Below are 21,587 nucleotides of genomic sequence, written 5' to 3'. Positions count from 1 at the left end.
CGAAAATAAGATTTTACTTACCGGTAAATCTATTTCTCGTAGTCCGTAGTGGATGCTGGGCGCCCGTCCCAAGTGCAGACTTCTTCTGCAATACTTGTATATAGTTATTGCTTAAATAAGGGTTATGTTATGGTTGCATCAGGGTTATCTGATGCTCTGTTGTTGTTCATACTGTTAACTGGGTAAGTTTATCACGAGTTATACGGTGTGATTGGTGTGGCTGGTATGAGTCTTACCCTGGATTCCAAAATCCTTTCCTTGTACTGTCAGCTCTTCCGGGCAGTTTCCTTAACTGAGGTCTGGAGGAGGGACATAGAGGGAGGAGCCAGTGCACACCAGTATCCTAATTCTTTCTTAAAGTACCCTGTCTCCTGCGGAGCCCGTCTATTCCCCATGGTCCTTACGGAGTCCCCAGCATCCACTACGGACTACGAGAAATAGATTTACCGGTAAGTAAAATCTTATTTTTTGTGTGATTTTATTGTCAGCACATTCAACTATGTAAAGAACAAAGTATTTAATAAGAATATTTCATTCATTCAGATCTAGGATGTGTTATTTTAGTGTTCCCTTTATTTTTTTGAGCAGTGTATATATATATATATATATATATATATATATATATATATATATATATATATACAGGTTGAGTATCCCATATCCAAATATTCCGAAATACGGAATATTCCGAAATACGGACTTTTTTGAGTGAGAGTGAGATAGTGAAATCTTTGTTTTTTGATGACTCAATGTACACAAACTTTGTTTAACACACAAAGTTATTAAAAAATATTGTATTAAATGACCTTCAGGCTGTGTGTATAAGGTGTATGTGAAACATAAATGAATTGTGTGAATGTAGACACACTTTGTTTAATGTACAAAGTTATAAAAAATATTGTCTAAAATGACCTTCAGGCTGTGTGTATAAGGTGTATATGAAACATAAATGCATTCTGTGCTTAAACTTGGGTCCCATCGCCATGATATCCCATTATGGTATGCAATTATTCCAAAATACGGAAAAATCCCATATCCAAAATACCTCTGGTCCCAAGCATTTTGGATAAGGGATACTCAACCTGTATATATATATATATATATATATATATATATATGTGTGTGTGCACTAATTGGGGTTCCCAGTCACTCTACGAAGAAAATGACACACACAAAAAAAAACTCATGTCGACCCTTTGACCTGTCGACCTAGCACATGTCGACCTAGAAACCCTATCGACCTTCCAACCCTGTCGACCTAGTGGCTGTCGACCTATAGTGGTCGACCTAAACATTGTCGACCTAGACACTGTCGATCTAATGATCCACAGCCCTCTCTTATTCAGCAGATTTCTGCCATACTCCATAAGGATACGCCAAATCTCATCCGATCTTAGACGCAAATCAATGCTAGGCCAGGTCAGTAATTGGTTGGGGGACCACCAATGAATACCAGATGCAGTAAACCAACAGGTGAAAAGCAGAAGTAATAATTCCACCTCTATTCTAAATTTCCTTCTTTCAAAGACTCATCTATACCCTACTGCATTAGCATAGGGGATTATTAGTGGGTCAAGCATATATAATTTTTAACTCTAAAATCGGCCTATGTACACACTATAATTCCTTCTTGATTTTCTTGGCACATAAGTTATATATTCTTCCTCCTTTGGTTTTCTATGTTTCTCAGTTTGGAGGAATAATCATAAGGATCAATAAGGATTTTTTCCTTTATCCATTTTGAGCGTTTATTTTGTTCAAGCAAAAGCCTAATGGTAACACATCTGCGAGTCACTGACGTGGAAGGTGATTAACAACCAATAAAGGCAACAAAGCATTTTTTCAGCAATATTAATTTTCATCGTTATTCTATATACTAGAGATGTGCACTGGAAATTTTCAGGTTTTGTGTTTTGGTTTTGGATTCGGTTCCACGGCCGTGTTTTGGATTCAGACGCGTTTTGGCAAAACCTCCCTGAAATTTTTTTGTCGGATTTGTGTGTTTTTTTTCAAAAACCCCTTAAAAACAGCTTAAATCATAGAATTTTGGGGTAATTTTGATCCTATAGTATTTTTTTTTTTTTTTGAAAGAATATTTTATTAGGTAATGCAGAATTAGGTTACATCAAATAAAAGAAAACAGCAGACTTATTATGTAATCTCACCAAGACATGGTTAAACTGTAAAGAGAGTCTGCAGTCTAGTAGACATCATCAGAAATCAGTAGAGGTGTAACCTATCATAGTACTGAAATAGAACATAACATTTTGTTTACGTGAAGAAGAATATACTAGTCAAAAATCTGAGCAATGTGCAACAGAATGTAAGAGAAAAAAAGAACACAGAACTTTAAAGAATATGTAAAGAGAGAGACAAGAGGGTAGAAAGGGTATAAAGAGGGAGAGCATGAGAAAAGTGGGGAAAAGAAGAAAGGGAGAGGTAGGACAAGGGTTGGGAGTCACAAAGTCAGAAACGTAGCCGGAAGATAAAAGTAATAAGGGGGAGGGGTTGCCAGTCGGGGTGTATCACCATGCTAAGGGAATTCAGATTAATTCAGATGGTTGACAAGGGAGGTTCAGCATTGTTATAATCGGTCCAAGGTGACCAAACGCGGATAAATTGAGTCGGGGTGTCATGTATAACTGAGGAGATTCGTTCCAATCTATAAGTTGACCATATGGCATTGATAGTAGCAGGGATGGGAGGGGGGGGTGGACTTCCAATGTGCTGCAATTTGACACTTAGCGGTGTTAAGTATATGATTAACCAATTTGTGTGTGGGGCGTGGGAGGTTGGGGATCGGTCTAGCTAAAAGAGAGTAAAATGGTGAGGAGGGCATATCAAAGTCAGTAACATTTTTAATTAATTTGTGTATTTCCTGCCAATATTGATTTATACTGGGGCATGTCCACCAGACGTGTAATAAAGATCCCCTCTGGCCACATTGTCGCCAGCAGAGATCCGAGGCATCAGGGAAAATGGCACGGAGTCGGGTCGGAACTAAGTACCATCGGGTATATAGTTTATAAGCATTTTCTATAATGCGCACCGAAATTGAACATTTAGATATGGCCAGTTTAATTTGAGACCTCTCCCGTGTCACTCTCCCATGCCAGTTCGTGGGATTCCTTAACGGGTTGATTGTGAGATAGTAAAATCTGATAAATTGATGATATGAGGCCTTTAGATAAGTGGTGTGAACGACAAAGGGATTCAATAGCTGAAGTGGGTGTGAGGGGAGTGCCTGGAGAGGGACGATTAAGTGAGTGGTAAAAATGTCGGATTTGTAAAAATTGGTAAAAAACTCTGTGGGGGAGATTAAAGCGCGATTGTACGTTAGCAAAGTCTGGGAAGGTGTGTAAGGGAGCTATGTCCAGAAGGAACAAAATATTATGGGCAGTCCACAGTGGGAAATGACAGTGGTCTATACCGGGAGTGAAAGCGGGATTGTTCCATAAGGGGACCAGAAGGGGGTGAAACGAACAAAGTTTGTAGAAACGTGTACAGAAATCCTATATGGATAGTGTGAACCGTACCGTAGGGAGAAAGGACGAAGTTGGCGGGCGATGTGCGCGTGAGCACCATTGAGGGTAGAAGGGGAATAGACCGACAATGTGTGGGCTTCGATGTGTGTACAAACTTTCTGGTTCGGTGGGGCATGCCAATGAATACAAGAAGCTAAGTGGGTGGCTCGATAATATTTAATAAGATCAGGTATGCCTTTTCCCCCTGAGGATTGATGTTTGTGCAGTATTCGCATTTTAACCCTCGGTTTTTTTGTTGCCCATATGAAATTTGAGATGTCTCGTTGCAAGTTCTTAAGAATTGAGGTGGAGATATGAATTGGTAGCGTCTGCCACAAGTATAATAAGCGGGGTAGAATGTTCATTTTGATCGCCGCGGTGCGACCGAACCATGGTATATATTGTTTATCCCACGTTGATAGGTCCGTTTTAATAGAGGCTAGCAACCTGGGGAAATTGGCAGCGTATAACCGAGGATATGATTTAGTTAAATAAACCCCCAAATATTTGAGCTTCTCAGGTTGCCATCGAAAAGGAAAGTCCGTTTGAAGCAGTGCTAGATCTGAGTATGGGATGTTAATATCTAAAAACTCAGTCTTATCTGTGTTGATGTTATAGTTTGAATGTAAGCCATAAGTGCGAGCCTCAGCAAATAAGGTTGGGAGGGAAATAGTAGGATTGGCCAATGTCAGTATTACATCGTCCGCGTATAGTGTTATCTTATGGTCCGAGTGTCCCACCCTAATACCCGTGATGTTGTCATTAAGCCTAATCCTCGCTGCGAAAGGCTCCATGATGAGGGCAAACAATAGGGGGGAAAGAGGGCAACCCTGTCGGGTACCGTTTTTAATTTGGAAGGGCTTGGAGGTGAGGCCTTTTACCAATACGGAGGCGGAAGGGTTATGATAGAGGGAATTAATACCATTGAGAAAAGCGCCTCTAAATCCCATATGACATAGGGTTTGAGTCAAAAACGGCCAGGCAACCCTGTCAAAGGCTTTTTCAGCATCGAGCGCCACCACCAGGGTCGACAGCGAGCGGGTTGTCGATATATGAATGAGATTGATCAGACGCCTCGTGTTATCGGAAGCTTGTCTGTTGGGGACAAAGCCCACCTGGTCCGGATGGACCAAGGACGGCAATATAGGGGTCAGGCGCATGGCAAGAATCTTAGCAAAAAGTTTTAAATCAACGTTTAAAAGAGAGATAGGCCTATAATTGCCCATTTCTAGAGGGTCTCTCTGTGGTTTAGGGATAATTACAATGTTGGCCCTGGTGGTGGCATCATCAAGCGTACCGCCCTCCAGTAGTGAGTTGAAAAGGGGACGAAGCATAGGAAGCAGCGAGTCTGTAAATTTTTTATAATATAGGGCGGTGAAGCCATCAGGGCCTGGCGCTGCAGAGCGGCGTAGCGATTTAATAGCTATCCTAATCTCCTCGTCAGTGATCGCTGCATTAAGAGCTTGAAGCTGAGTCACGGATAGCGTGGGCAAAGAACATGAATCCAGGTAATGGGTGAGAGAGGTGGCGTTTGAGGGTAAGGCAGAGGGGCTATGTGAAAGATTGTAGAGCGATTCAAAGAACTGACGGAATTGTCTAGTCATTACCTGAGGATCGTGGGTAGCAGTGCCATCCAGACATTTCAGCGTAAGAATACGGTTGCGAGTGCGTTTAGCGCGTAGCTTGCGGGCTAAGATGGTGTCAGCTTTGTCAGATTTTTCGTAAAAAGTTTGTCGAACCCATAATAGGGTCTGCGCCGCCTTTTTAGACAAGATTTGCGACAATTGTCCCTTAACAGCGAGTATCTTTAAATAAGTGCGTCTTTTAGGATGATTGTGGTGTAGATCCGTTAAGGAGACTAGCGTCTTTTCAAGCTCTAATATGCGTGCCATCTCTGACTTTTTAGATGCAGCTGCCAAACTGATAAGGGTACCCCGAAGAGTAGCCTTATGAGCTTCCCACAGGGTGGGTGAGGGGATACCAGGGGTAGCGTTAAGGGTAAAGAAATCCGTGAGGGCTGTGGTAATAGCCTCAATATTTGATTGTTTCAAGAGGAGGGATTCATTTAGTCGCCAGTGGCGAACGGGGCGAGGGCCCATATGAGAAGAAATTTCCAATTCTATGGCTAGATGATCTGACCATGATACAGGGAGGACCTGAGCGCCGAGAAGGGTTTGGGATGTGGCACGATCCACAAAAAAATAATCAATGCGGGTGTGCAGGTCGTGGGGGGGAGAGTATTGCGTGAATCCTCTCGCATTGGGGTATAGTACTCTCCAAACATCATATAGGTCGTGGAGAGCTAATCGTGATAAGAGCGCCTTGGATGTCTTGGCATGCCTGGGGGGAGTATCAGAGGAGCGAGATCTATCCAGTTTGGGGTCCACGATAGTATTGAAATCCCCTCCTATAATGGTAAGTCCCCGGGGCAGTTGGGCAAGTTGGTTAAAGAAGGTAGCATAGAGGGAACCTTGTTGGCCATTAGGGGCATAGACTGAGGCTAATACAATTGGGGCTTGATTGTACGTACCCTTAAGGATAAGAAAACGTCCCAGTGGATCAGAAATAGTATCATGTATAGTGATAGGTGTGTTATGATGAATAAGAATCGCAGTGCCTCGACGCTTAGCGTTCATTGAGGAGTGATAGGCCGTGGGATATTGTTTGGACGTAAGGGAAGAACGGGGAGTTTTAAGGTGGGTCTCTTGCAACATAACAATACTAGAATTACGCCTATGAAAATATTGAATGGCCATAGCTCTTTTGGTTGGGGAGTTGAGACCGTTTACATTAAGAGTTAGAACTGTCAACTTCATGGTGGATCAAAAGAGAATGAGCTTAGTAGCAAATAGGATCCACACCCCGACTGGTGGGAAGGGCAGGGAGGGAGAACATGAAGAGGGTTAAAGATAATGAGAGAGGGGTTAAGAATTAGGGAAGAGAGAAGGTGACCTACTCCTATAGTGGAGTCAGGTCCAATGTGGAAAGACGGAGTGTCGCTATGACACATCCATCTGGAGACATGGGTGAGTAAGAACAACAAAATTCGCAGCAGATGAAGCTTAGTGAACATACTTAGATAACAACAAGAACAAGATGACCTAAGGGAGAACAAGGGCATATATTGATATATTACCATATTAACGCCTGGAATGAGAATGAGTGAGGAAAAAAAAAAAAAAAAGTGTGTGTGTGTGGGGGGGGGGTGAAAAGGGCGTCAGGGCTGTCTAGAAAGCAATTATCAAACACATTATTAAGGAGCATCAAAAGTGCCTAAAGAATTAACATTAACAAGATGTAAAGCATAGCTTTCTATAATAACAGAACAAATGTAATTAAGCCGGGGTCCAATCCTTTGACGGCACCACGGGTCTATGAGGCGAAATAGATTGTCGGCATATTTCTGGAACATCTTCTAGAAGACCAAACAACTTCAGCAGATCATAACCTTGGGCTGGAGTCTTAACAGCGTGAGTCGTGCCATTTCTGGTGACCAATAATTGAAAGGGGAAGCCCCACTTATATTTGATAGAGTGGGTTCTCAGAGTCTTGGTGACATTCAGTAGATCTCTCCGTTTCTTAAGTGTCGACGGGGCCAAATCCTGAAAAAGTTGGAGTTGAGACCCAGAGTGGGAGACCGTGGAGAGCCCTCTAACAGCGGTCATTATTTGCTCTTTCGCTTTAAAGTAATGAAAGCGGAGGATAACGTCTCGTGGTGGTTGGGCCGAGGGCGGTTTGGGGCGGAGAGCCCTGTGAGCCCGGTCCAGATGAAGAAGATCTACAGAAATGTCAGGGACTAGGTGGAGAAAAAGGCCCTCTAAATAGGCCGGGAGTGAGTCGTCAGTTACCGTTTCCGGAATGTTGCGTATGCGGATATTGGTCCGCCTATTTCGATTTTCAATGTCCTCGAGATGGTCTTTGTATGTTTCCATTTCAGCCCGCAGATCCGTGAATTCTTGGTCCATCACGCTCTGGTATTGACAGATTTCATCTACCTTCTGTTCGAGAGTGCCCGTTCTGGAACCTAGGTCATCCAGTTCCGATTTAAAATCTGCAAGGGCCGATCTCATCTCTGATTGTATCGTTTTAGTAACTATGGAGATCACATCATTTGCCGAGAGAGGGGGGTCAGTATGAGAGACACCGGCCATGGTCAGAGTACCCTCAGCCCCAGGCGGTTGTTTCGGAAGAGAACCGGCTTTTTCCCACGCTCTAATGATACTGGGTTTGGATGGAGCAGGGGCCTTTCGGCACTTCTGTGGCATACCGTGGGAAAAAATAAAAATAAAAATGAAAAGTTTTACAATGTAGGATAGATGCTATGGGGCTTCCCTTGATAGAATGGCAGTTACGGTCTCATGAAGATAAATGCAATAGAAGCAGGCGGCATTAATAACAGAAACGTGCAGCTGAGCCCTTGTTCGGGTCAGGTCATCTCGTGAGTTAAAGGTAAATCATCATCAGGCGAGATGAAGAGAGCACATGAGATGAGGAACTAGGCACTGTAGTATAGGAATGGAAGACACAGATGAGCAGCACCATTCGGGGGGGGGGCACACAACAATTGTACCCTTAGGCAGCAGTATGTCGGCCGGGGTCTTGAGAGCTAGTCGAGCAGATGAGGCGTCTCCTGTGTGCGCTCCCAGTATTATATTGTGGGTTGTGGGTTGCCTCCAAGCAGTAAGGCAGTGCTCAGGGCGTATAAATATATATTTATTTATGTATTTTTGAATTTTGTTAATTTAATCCCCCTTTTTTCTTTTTCTTTTCTCTCCTTCCCCTCAATCCGTTGTGTGATGGGTCATAGGGGACATGTGCCAGGAGAGCAAGGAGGAGGGTAGGCAATGGAGGGGGGGGAGAGAGCGGGGCACAGAGCAGTGAATCTGTTGCAGCTGCACTCACCAGTCCAGTGGAGGCACTCAGGGTCAGGGTGGGCGTTCAGTGGGGTCCCCCAGCGAGGAATGCGGTAGGCAGTGCGGGCCAGCAGTGTGTGGTGAGAGCCGGGTAACCGAACTGCTTGCTGCGGGCGTCCGCCTCCTCCAAGATGGCCGCCAGACAGGCTTTGTGTGTCGAGTGTGCGGGGGTGGCGGCGGAGGCCGGCTGGACAGGTCTGGTGGGTCCGGTGGCGAGTGGAGCTCGTGGCCGCCGGCCACGCTACGTGTGGAGAGCCGTGCCGGGTCCGGCCGTGCAGGCAGCGGTGTGGGGCCTGTTGCGGACGTCTGCCCCCTCCAAGATGGCCGCCGGACGAGCTGTGTGCAGCAGAAGCGGCGCCCAGCACCGATCAAGCGGGTGAGCGGAGGCAGCGGTGGAGGCCAGTCAGACACGGCCGGGGGGTCCGGCGGTAAGTGGGGCTCATGGTGGGCGGCCAAACTCGTGATCCACAGCTTGCGGGGCACCAGGGAGCTGCGCCGGGTCCGGCCCAAAATCGAGGTCCCAGGCTGGGGGGAGCGGATGGGCCACAATCCGCAGGAGCTCCTATAAGTTGCTCCCCGACTCCGTGGCCGCAGTCCGGACACTCCCCTGGATACTATAGGTGACAGTTCGTCAGCAGAGGCACTGTGTGGGCTGAGATAGTTAAAAATAAGGGTTTTAAGCCACTTAAAATGTGGAGCTCAGGGAAAATGTGTCTGTTCCTCTCAGCAGTTAGGCCACGCCCCCGATCCTATAGTATTTTTAACCTCAATAACCATAATTTACACTCATTTCCAGTCTATTCTGAACACCTCACACCTCACAATATTATTTTTAGTCCTAAAATTTGCACCAAGGTAGCTGGATGACTAAGCTAAGCGACCCAAGTGGGCGGCACAAACACCTGGCCCATCTAGGAGTGGCACTGCAGTGTCAGACAGGATGGCACTTAAAAAAAATTGGCCCCAAACATCACATGATGCAAAGAAAAGAGAAAAAGAGGTGCACTGTGGTTGCTGGATGGCTAAGCTAGGCGACACAAGTGGGTGGCACAAACACCTAGCCCATCTAGGAGTGGCACTGCAGTGTCAGACAGGATGGCACTTAAAAAAATTGGCCCCAAACATCACATAATGCAAAGATAAATAAAAATAAAAAAAAGTGCAAGTTGGAATTGTTCTTGGGTCCTCCCACCCACCCTTATGTTGTTTAAACAGGATATGCACACTTTAACAAACCCATCATTTCAGCCACAGGGTCTGCCACACGACTGTGGCTGAAATGACTGGTTGGTTTGGGTCCCCAACAAAAAGAGAAGCAATCAATCTCTCCTTGCTCAAACTGGCTCTACAGAGGCAAGATGTCGACCTCATCATCATCCTCCGATTCCTCGCCCATTTCACTGTGTACATCCCCCTCCTCACAGATTATTAATTCGTCCCCACTGGAATCCACCATCTCAGGTCCCTGTGTACTTTCTGGAGGCAACTGCTGGTGAATGTCTCCACAAAGGAGTTGATTATAATTCATTTTGATGAACATCATCTTCTCCACATTTTGTGGAAGTAACCTCGTACGCCGATCGCTGACAAGGTGACCGGCTGCACTAAACACTCTTTCGGAGTACACACTGGAGGGTGGGCAACTTAGGTAAAATAAAGCCAGTTTTTGCAAGGGCCTCCAAATTGCCTCTTTTTCCTGCCAGTATACGTACTGATGTGCCTACTTGGATGCTGTCACTCATATAATCCTCCACCATTCTTTCAATGGTGACAAAATCATATGCAGTGACAGTAGACGACATGTCAGTAATCGTTGGCAGGTCCTTCAGTCCGGACCAGATGTCAGCACTCGCTCCAGACTGCCCTGCATCACCACCAGCGGGTGGGCTCGGAATTCTTAGCCTTTTCCTCGCAGCCCCAGTTGCGGGAGAATGTGAAGGAGGAGCTGTTGACGGGTCACGTTCTGCTTGAGTTGACAAGTGTCTCACCAGCAGATCTTTGAACCTCTGCAGCCTGATGAGGGGAATGACCTGACTCAGGCTGGCAGTGTCTGAACTGACTTCACGTGTGGCAAGTTCAAAGGGTTGCAGAACCTTGCACAACGTTGAAATCATTATCCACAGCGCTTGAGGTGCATTCCCCCTCCTTTGCCTATATCGTAGGCAGATGTATAGGCTTGAATGGCCTTTTGCTGCTCCTCCATCCTCTGAAGCATATAGAGGGTTGAATTCCACCTCGTTACCACCTCTTGCTTCAGATGATGGCGGGGCAGGTTCAGGAGTGTTTCTTGGTGCTCCAGTCTTCGGCACACGGTGGCTGAATGCTGACAGTGGCCCGCAATTCTTCGGGCCACCGACAGCATCTCTTACACGCCCCTGTCGGTTTTTTTAAAATTCTGCACCACCAAATTCAATGTATGTGCAAACATGGGACGTGCTGGAATTTGCCCACATGTAATGCACGCACAATATTGGTGGCGTTGTCCGATGTCACAAATCCCCAGGAGAGTCCAATTGGGGTAAGCCATTCTGCGATGATGTTCCTCAGTTTCCGTAAGAGGTTGTCAGCTGTGTGCCTCTTATGGAAACCGGTGATACAAAGCGTAGCCTGCCTAGGAATGAGTTGGCATTTGCGAGATGCTGCTACTGGTGCCGCCGCTGCTGTTCTTGCTGCGGGAGGCAATGCATCTACCCAGTGGGCTGTCACAGTCATATAGTCCTGAGTCTGCCCTTTTCCACTTGTCCACATGTCCGTGGTTAAGTGGACATTGGGTACAACTGCATTTTTTAGGACACTGGTGAGTATTTTTCTGACGTCTGTGTACATTCTCGGTATCGCCTGCCTAGAGAAGTGGAACCTAGATGGTATTTGGTACCAGGGACACACTACCTCAAGATATTCTCTAAGTCCCTGTGAACTAACGCCGGATACCAGATGCACGTCTAACACCAACACAGCTGCCAAGGCCTGAGTTATCCGCTTTGCAACAGGATGACTGCTGTGATATTTCATCTTCCTCGCAAAGGACTGTTGGACAGTCAATTGCTTACTGGAAGTAGTACATGTGGTCTTCCGACTTCCCCTCTGGGATGATGATCGACTCCCAGCAGCAACAACAGCAGCGCCAGCAGCAGTAGGCGTTACACTCAAGGATCCATCAGAGGAATCCCAGTCAGGAGAGGACTCGTCAGACTTGCCAGTGACATGGCCTGCAGGACTATTGGCGTTCCTGTCTAAGGAGGAGGAAATTGACACTGAAAGAGTTGGTGGTGTGGTTTGCGGGAGCTTGGGTACAAGAGGAAGGGATTTAGTTGTCAGTGGACTGCTTCCGCTGTCACCCAAAGTTTTGAACTTGTCAATGACTTCTGATGAATGCACTCCAGGTGACGTATAAGGGAGGATGTTCCTAGGTGGTTAACATCCTTACCCCTACTTATTACAGCTTGACAAAGGCAACACACGGCTTGACACCTGTTGTCCCCATTTCTGTTAAAATAATTCCACACTGAAGAGGTGATTTTTTTTGTAATTTAACCAGGCATGTCAATGGCCATATTCATCCCACGGACAACAGGTGTTTTCCCGGGTGCCTGACTTAAACAAACCACCTCACCATCAGAATCCTCCTTGTCAATTTCCTCCTCAGCGCCAGCAACACCCATATCCTCATCCTGGTGTACTTCAACAGTGACATCTTCAATTTGACTATCAGGAACTGGACTGTGGGTGCTCCTTCCAGCACTTCTAGGGGGCGTGCAAATAGTGGAAGGAGCCACCTCTTCCCGTCCAGTGTTGGGAAGGTCAGGCATCGCAACCGACACAATTGGACTCTTCTTGGGGATTTGTGATTCAGAAGAATGCACAGTTCTTGGCTGTGCTTTTGCCATCTTAACTCTTTTCAGTTTTCTAGCGGGAGGATGAGTGCTTCCATCCTCATGTGAAGCTGAACCACTAGCCATAAACATAGGCCAGGGCCTCAGCCGTTCCTTGCCACTCCGTGTCGTAAATGGCATATTGGCAAGTTTACGCTTCTCCTCAGACGCTTTTAATTTAGATTTTTGGGTCATTTTACTGAACTTTAGTTTTTTGGATTTTACATGCTCTCTACGATGACATTGGGCATCGGCCTTGGCAGACGACGTTGATGGCATTGAATCATCTCTGCCATGACTAGTGGCAGCTGCTTCAGCACTAGGTGGAAGTGGATCTTGATCTTTCCCTATTTCACCCTCCACATTTTTGTTCTCCATTTTTTAATGTGTGGAATTATATGCCAGTAATATTATTATATCAATAGCAATGGCCTACTGTACTGTACAACTATATACTGTTGGTCACCAAAATGCTGCACTTTACTACTATATATACTGCTCACAAAAATGCAGCACAGATATGGAATGGATACTTGCAGTGACACAGAGCTGCAAGATACAGCAATGGCCTACTGTACTGTACAACTATATACTGTTGGTCACCAAAATGCTGCACTGTACTACTATATATACTGCTCACAAAAATGCAGCACAGATACGGAATGGATACTTGCAGTGACACAGAGCTGCAAGATACAGCAATGGCCTACTGTACTGTACATCTATATACTGTTGGTCACCAAAATGCTGCACTGTACTACTATATATACTACTCCCAAAAATACAGCACAGATATGGAATGGATACTTGCAGTGACAGAGCTGCAAGATACAGCAATGGCCTACTGTACTGTACAACTATATACTGTTGGTCACCAAAATGCTGCACTGTACTACTATATATACTGCTCACAAAAATGCAGCACAGATATGGAATGGATACTTGCAATGACACAGAGCTGCAAGATACAGCAATGGCCTACTGTACAACTATATACTGTTGGTCACCAAAATGCTGCACTGTACTACTATATATACTGCTCACAAAAATGCAGCACAGATATGGAATGAATACTTGCAGTGACACAGAGCTGCAAGATACAGCAATGGCCTACTGCACTGTACAACTATATACTGTTGGTCACCAAAATGCAGCACACTAAGCACAGATATTTGCAGCACACTGAGCACAGATATGGAGCTTTTCAGGCAGAGAACGTAGATATTTGCAGCACACTGAGCACAGATATTTGCAGCACACTGAGCACAGATATTTTCAGCACACTGAGCACAGATATGGAGCTTTTCAGGGAGAGAACGTAGCCACGTCCTCTCCGTTCAATCTTCAATGCACGAGTGAAAATGGCGGCGACGCGCGACTCTTTATATAGAATACGAATCTCGTGAGAATCCGACAACGGGATGATGATGTTCGGCCACGTTCGGGTTAACCGAGCAAGGCGGGAAGATCCGAGGCTGCCTTGGACCCGTGTAAAATAGGTGAAGTTCGAGGGGGTTCGGATCTCGGAGAACCGAACCCGCTCATCTCTACTATATACACAACCATACGTTTGTCAGATGAGATAACCAATTTCAGATTAACCTGTCATACTTATACTAATATTAAGACAGGATATATATTCTTACTATAGAAATATATGAATAATTATTTTCCATAAATATTTTCACCAAGGCAATCATCATCCTATAAGGACGCACTGTATGCTGTTTGTCTTTTGCCATATATAATTTTATCTAATAAATATTAAAAGTTATATTTTATTACAAAATATTTTTTTTTCCAACTAATGAGTGCCCCAACAAAGAGTCCTTCTTTTTTTCTTCCACGAGTATACTGTAACCTCTACTGACTCTGGGAGCACCACCGACGCCCATCATCTATACTGTGTGTACACAATGTATTTTGCTTACTGTCGGTATTAGACATATATCCACTTTGTGATTAAGTCTAGCATATAAACCCAGTGCGGAACAAAACCCTCTTGTACAAAGCTATAGGCAGGGCTGCCAAGAGAAATTCTGGGCCCGGGTACAACAACTTCCTGGGCCCCTCTGCCCCCACTGGAGGGAATGTGACCAAAGCATGCTGAGGCATGGCCACTCCCCTTTGGGGGGGTGTCTAGCACACCAGAAGCACCCACTCACAGGAGCTTGGTATGCCTCCCAGCCAGGGCAGTAGAGAGCCTGACTGGCCCCAGGTACTTTTCAAGGGGCATGGCCTAATCAAAGGAGGTGTGAACCTCACTGGGCCCCTCTATCAGACCTGGGCCCAGGTAATTTGTACCCTCTCCCCCCCTCTGTCGGCGCCACTGGGTATAGGATGTATGGGATGCAGTCTGGTCACCAAATGGTTAACAACATTTTTTACCCAGCAGCCCTCACTCCTTCTGTCCCCCTATACAACAGCAGAGTCTCGTCAGTTTTCCTCTTTGGTGGCGGCACGAGCGGGCACCACTTTAGGGGGCTGTATTCTAGCCCCTGGGTTACTTAATTTTTTTTTTTTACTTTTGTACTTTTTTCTATGAGCAGGGGTACAGGACGCCCATACTGCCACTCCAACACCAAGCACTGGATGCGGCAGCTCTGTAAACTGTTTTGGTGACTTCTGCCACGGTACTCCATGGAGTGCCAACACACAGTTCCAAGGGCCCACAATGGAGTCCGGAGGATTGGTGACGGTGCACTTATCTCCTTGGCCCGAAGGGTGACGGATCTTAATGCCTTGTCCTGCCACGCAGCTTTTCTAGTGTTTCATGCAGACAGGGAGGTCCTTCATACTCACTTGAATTACTTGCCAAAGGTTGTCTCAAGATTCCATGTCAACCAGGAAATAGTTGTCCCATCTTTTACGGATGGTTCACAGGCAGATACCTTTCTGGATGTTGTGCGGGCTCTTTGCATATATGTGGCCAGGACTAGGGAGATTCGCAATTCAGAATCCTTGTTAGTTTTGTCTGATTTTCACAAACGGGGCTGGCCGGCTTCATAACAGACCTTGGCCGGGTGGCTCCATTTGACTATTTGTCAAGCCTATTCGGCGGTGAACCTATCTACCCCTGCTGGGGTGACAGCTCACTCTTCACATTCAGTTGGAGCTTCTTGGGCAGCTCAGCGTGGGTCCTCTGTGGAGCAGCTTTGCAAGGTGGCCACTTGGTCTTCTGCCCATATCATCATCTGGTTTTATGCGTTTGACAGCTTTCGTCAGCTGATGCCACCTTTGGACGTAGGGTCCTTAGCGCGGTCCAGGAGCGTCCCCAGCCTTGAGAGGACAGCTTTAGGATGCCCCAGCATTGATCCCTGTGCCCACTAGAAGAAAATAGGATTTATGGTCTTACCTGGGTAAATCCTATCCTTTGAGCCCATAGGGGGCGGGCACAGGGCGTCCTCTCTGACATACCTGACATGCGGGTTCTTGTTCCTATATTGCTGAGTGTGTGTTCGACTCTTAGATGCAAATGCCTGTGTGTGCATGATGGTCTTCCTTCCTTTTCCTTCCTTGCTCCTGCCATGGGTTTGCTAACTAAAACTGGAAGGACTCAGCCGGGGAACGGGGTATGGAGCAGGGATGTGCGGTGAAATAAATGGCTCAGGAGGCACTGGCTAGCACCAGAGCCAGATTTACCAGCAATATATGACCCAAATGGTACATCTGGGCATTATACACAGGTGCAGCAGTATAAACTCCTGGAAATTTGGTGAGTTTTGATCAGAGATGTGCAGAGAAGATAGGCAGTGCCTCACCTGGCAAAGACTTTTTACTCCAGATTTTTAGCTATAAAAATTATTACAATAATAATTATTACAATGACATTTTTAAACATATTCTTTGTATTTTTCATATACTTTATTCAGTCAGAACTCTGACACAAACGTTAGTATGACAGGAAAGGTTCTGCCTCACCCCACTGCATGTCACTGGTATAGGGGATAGAAGGGCCGAGGGCTGCTGAGTACAAAAATGTAACCCTTGGGCGCCCGGACTGCATCCCATCCATCCTATACCCAGCGTTGATTCTTGTACCCCTTAGGATTCAAAGAAAAGGATTTACCCAGGTAAGACCATAAATCCTATTTTTTAGGCCAGCTTAGAACACAGGTTGTGGGGGAATTTAATTTACTTATCCACATTCCGTTAACAGGGATCAAAAAGGGAGGTAACATCTCCACTTCTAAAAAAACCCTCACACTTTAGTCTGTGAATCCATGAAAAGTTAACAGATTCTGGTGTTAACAGGGTTGGAGCACCCATTAACCCCCTAGTTATCGTGGATTTTTTTCCATGTCAATATAATATATATATATATATATATATATATATATATATATATTACACACACACTGCTCAAAAAAATAAAGGGAACACTAAAATAACACATCCTAGATCTGAATGAATGAAATATTCTTATTAAATACTTTGTTCTTTACACAGTTGAATGTGCTGACAACAATATCACACAAAAATTATCAATGGAAATAAAATTTATTAACCCATGGAGGTCTGGATTTGGAGTCACACTCAAAATTAAAGTGGAAAAACACACTACAGGCTGATCCAACTTTGATGTAATGTCCTTAAAACAAGTCAAAATGAGGATCAGTAGTGTGTGTGGCCTCCACGTGCCTATATGACCTTCCTACAATGCCTGAGCATGCTCCTGATGAGGTGGCGGATGGTCTCCTGAGGGATCTCCTCCCAGACCTGGACTAAAGCATCCGCCAACTCCTGGACAGTCTGTGGTGCAACGTGGCATTGGTGGATGGAGCGAAACATGATGTCCCAGATGTGCTCAATTGGATTCAGGTCTGGGGAACTGGCGGGCCAGTCCATAGCATCAATGCCTTCGTCTTGCAGGAACTGCTGACACACTCCAGCCACATGAGGTCTAGCATTGTCTTGCATTAGGAGGAACCCAGGGCCAACCGCACCAGCATATGGTCTCACAAGGGGTCTGAGGATCTCATCTCGGTACCTAATGGCAGTCAGGCTACCTCTAGCGAGCACATGGAGGGCCCCCCAAAGAAATGCTGCCCCACACCATTACTGACCCACTGCCAAACCGGTCATGCTGGAGGATGTTGCAGGCAGCAGAACGTTCTCCTTGGCGTCTCCAGACTCTGTCACGTCTGTCACATGTGCTCAGTGAGAACCTGCTTTCATCTGTGAAGAGCATAGGGCGCAAGTGGCGAATTTGCCAATTTTGTGTTCTCTGGCAAATGCCAAACGTCCTGCACGGTGTTGGGCTGTAAGCACAACCCCCACCTGTGGACGTCGGGCCCTCATACCAACCTCATGGAGTCTGTTTCTGATCGTTTGAGTAGACACATGCACATTTGTGGTGCTGGAGGTCATTTTGCAGGGCTCTGGCAGTGCTCCTCCTGTTCCTCCCTGCACAAAAGCGGAGGTAGCGGTCCTGCTGCTGGGTTGTTGCCCTCCTACGGCCTCCTCCACGTCTCCTGATGTACTGCCCTGTCTCCTGGTAGCGCCTCCATGCTCTGGACACTACGCTGACAGACACAGCAAACCTTCTTGCAACAGCTCGCATTGATGTGCCATCCTGGATGAGCTACACTACCTGAGCCACTTGTGTGGGTTGTAGACTCCGTCTCATGCTACCACTAGAGTGAAAGCACCGCCAGCTTTCCAAAGTGACCAAAACATCAGCCAGAAAGCATGGGAGCTGAGAAGTGGTCTGTGGTCACCAGTGCCGTAACTAGGTGTGTGCGAAGGGGGCATTGCACACAGCGCAATTGCGCTGTGGGCGCACCATCCGCATCCACACTGATTAGCTGCCACCAGCTGCTGCGCTGCCCGCTATAGTGTACAGTATATTAGTAGCGCTGCGCCCGGCTCCTTCCCCGCCGGAGGCAGCGCTGCTAATATAGATCACAGGCATAGCAGGCAGCGCTGGGCAATCTGTTTCTGTGAGTCTCTCCTCCGTGTGCTGCTGGGCTCTGCTCCAGCCCCCCTCCTCCTGCTCTCCTGCACTGTACACTGGCTTCCGTGTACAGGAGAGACGACGGCTGCAGCTGCTGCTTATCACAGCAAGTGAAGTCTCTCCCTCCATTCCCTCGTGCAAGTGCTGCTTATATTTTAGGTATGTGCTGCTAATTACTACTTATTTCAGTAAAACAACGTTAAGAAATACTTTTCTTGTGTTTGGAAATTCTGGACTTTCTCTCAGTTACTTTTTAGATAAACTACTAGTGTAGAGATTTTGTAAAAAAACAAACCCCAAAACTGCATATACATTTATGTAATGTCCCCTGTAAATTTAATACATAATATTGTGTGTAAATATTCTTCTGCTATGGTATAAAACCATATATATATATATATATTTGGAGCATTACTGTCTGGTGTAATGTGACTAATGAACGCTGCCGTGCGGTGTAGTGTAACTGGTTGACGCTACCGTGTGGTGTAATGTGACTGGTGGACGCTACCGTGAGGTGTAATGTAACTGGCGGACACTGCCGTGCTGTGTAATGTAACTGGTGGACGCTACCGTGAGGTGTAATGTAACTGGCGGACACTACCGTGCTGTGTAATGTAACTGGTGGACGCTACCGTGAGGTGTAATGTAACTGGCGGACACTACCGTGCTGTGTAATGTAACTGGCGGATGCTACCGTGTGGTGTAATGTGACTGGTGGACGCTACCGTGAGGTGTAATGTAACTGGCGGACACTACCGTGCTGTGTAATGTAACTGGTGGACGCTACCGTGAGGTGTAATGTAACTGGCGGACACTACCGTGCTGTGTAATGTAACTGGTGGACGCTACCGTGAGGTGTAATGTAACTGGCGGACACTACCGTGCTGTGTAATGTAACTGGCGGATGCTACCGTGCGGTGTAATGTAACTGGTGGACACTACCGTGCAGTGTAATGTGACTGGTGGACGCTACCGTGCTGTGTAATGTAACTGGTGGACGCTACCGTGAGGTGTAATGTAACTGGCGGATGCTACCGTGCGGTGTAATGTAACTGGTGGACGCTACCGTGCAGTGTAATGTGACTGGTGGACGCTACCGTGCAGTGTAATGTAACTGGTGGACGCTACCGTGCAGTGTAATGTGACTGGTGGACGCTACCGTGTTGTGTAATGTAACTATGCAGTGTAATGTGGCTAACAGAGGGGGGGCAATTCTCTTTCTGGCAGAGGGCACCAAAATGTCTAGTTGCCGCTCTGGCAGTGGCGTAACTAGCGGTGTGTGAATTATAGGAAGGGAGGGGGGGGAGAGGTAGCATTAATTTAAAAACATGACAAAGGGAGGGGGGGGCGCCGTTGCGGTTACTTGCACACAGCGCTGAAAAGTCTAGTTACGGCACTGGTGGTCACCACCTGCAGAACAGCTCCTTTATTGGGGGTGTCTTGCTAATTGCCTATAATTTCCACCTGTTGTCTATTCCATTTGCACAACAGCATGTGAAATTGATTGTCAATCAGTGTTGCTTCCTAAGTGGACAGTTTGATTTCACAGAAGTGTGATTGACTTGGAGTTACATTATGTTGTTTAAGTGTTCCCTTTATTTTTTTGAGCAGTGTATATATACAGGTTAAGTATTCCTTATCCAAAATGCTTAGGACCAGGGGTATTTTGGATATTGGATTTTTCCGTATTTTGGAATAATTGCACACCATAATGAGATATCATGGTGACGGGACCCAAGTCTAAGCACAGAATGCATTTATGTTACATATACACCTTATGCACACAGCCTGAAGGTAATTTTAGCCAATATTTTTTGTAACTTTGTGCATTGAACAAAGTGTATCTACATTCACACAATTCATTTATGTTTCATATACACACAGCCTGAAGGTCATTTAATACAATATTTTTAATAACTTTGAGTATTAAACAAAGTTTGTGTACATTGAGCCATCAAAAAACAAAGGTTTCACTATCTCACTCTCACTCAAAAAAGTCCGTATTTCGGAATATTCCGTATTTCGGAATATTTGGATATGGGATACTCAACCTGTGTGTATATATATATATATATATATATATATATATATATATATATATATATAGTACTGTAGAAAATTTTTTGGCAGCTGAGGAAAAAAAATGCTGCAAAGTATGGATGCTTTCAAAAATAGAAGTGTTAATAGTTTATTTTTATCAGTTAACAAAATGCAAATGAACGGAAATCTAAATCAAATCAATATTGGATGTGTGACCACCCTTTGCCTTCAAAATAGCATCAATTCTTATGGAGGTTTTTCCAAAAATCTTGGAGAACTAACCACAGATCTTCTGTGGATGTAGGCTTGTTCAAATCCTTCTGCCTCTTCATGTAACAAATCCCTAAGGTAGTGTCCAGGAACACGTCTCGCATCTATATCACACAGGAAATGTAAGTAAATAATCAGTTGAACCCTTTTTACTATGTTTTGGATACAGACATTTTGTTTTTAGCAGCATTTTCTGAAAGCAGCCCTACCTTGCAGTATTTTTTCTATATATATATATATATATATATATATACATACATAATTTGTTTTTAAGCAGGATGCCAAGAACGCACTGTGGAATTACAAGAAGAGAAGAGTCAAATTCTGGCCTCTCTATACCAGCTGCAAGACATTCTAAGGGTAAGTGCTCTTAGCTGCCTCTTAAATATCACACGCAGAGTTATTTGCGGCAGGGAGTATGATGCTCATGACAGTAGGGATGGGGGGGGGATATCTTTAAACTGTACATTATTTTTTGTCTGGGTGTCGTTTATGCTTCACAGCTCTCCATCGTGTTGTACCACTTCTTCTTGCCATTTACCATTACTTTACCACTCCGGCTTCAATAGACTACTTCCATATGTAAGAGTGTGTTGCACACTGATTTTTAAGCATATTATCAGATCACAGTGCACTTCCTCTTCAAATCCTTCAGGTTTGCCAGGCTGACTAGTGTCCAGGAACACTTCTGTCATCTATATTACACAGTAAATGGAGGTAAATAATCAATTGAACCCTTTTGGCTGTGTTTTGGATACAAACGTTGTTGTTTTTTACCAACATGGAATCATGTATATAGTATATACACCTAACAACAGGAGTGGATTGGTAACTCATTGTATCCATATGTAGTTGAGATGGAAGTTGTGACAAAAAAGGTGAAAACTCGTAGGCATACAGATGTAGCCACCTTTATCTTGAGTGGCCGCGGCGGTTGTCCCGTTCGACCATACGCAGCGTACTGTGGCGTAGCGAGGCGCGCCTAGCCACAGAGAGGCTATCTAATCGCACG

The 21,587-nt window shown here is 45.4% G+C and overlaps 1 protein-coding gene across 2 annotated transcripts in view; it reads left to right on the top strand.

Moving 5' to 3' along the window:
• Positions 1–21,587, top strand: part of LOC134932184 (uncharacterized) — a 234,945-nt gene that overhangs the window by 148,460 nt on the left and 64,898 nt on the right. For both annotated transcript variants that reach the window (XM_063926365.1, XM_063926366.1), the window contains one exon: positions 20,853–20,935. In XM_063926365.1, the coding sequence (XP_063782435.1) occupies positions 20,853–20,935 (83 nt within the window). The remainder of the gene's footprint in view (positions 1–20,852; positions 20,936–21,587) is intronic.

Source organism: Pseudophryne corroboree, chromosome 6 (assembly GCF_028390025.1).
Source record: "Pseudophryne corroboree isolate aPseCor3 chromosome 6, aPseCor3.hap2, whole genome shotgun sequence".
NCBI lineage: Eukaryota > Metazoa > Chordata > Amphibia > Anura > Myobatrachidae > Pseudophryne > Pseudophryne corroboree.
Note: the sequence above shows the minus strand (reverse complement) of the source record. Positions and strands in the feature narration are given on the sequence as shown.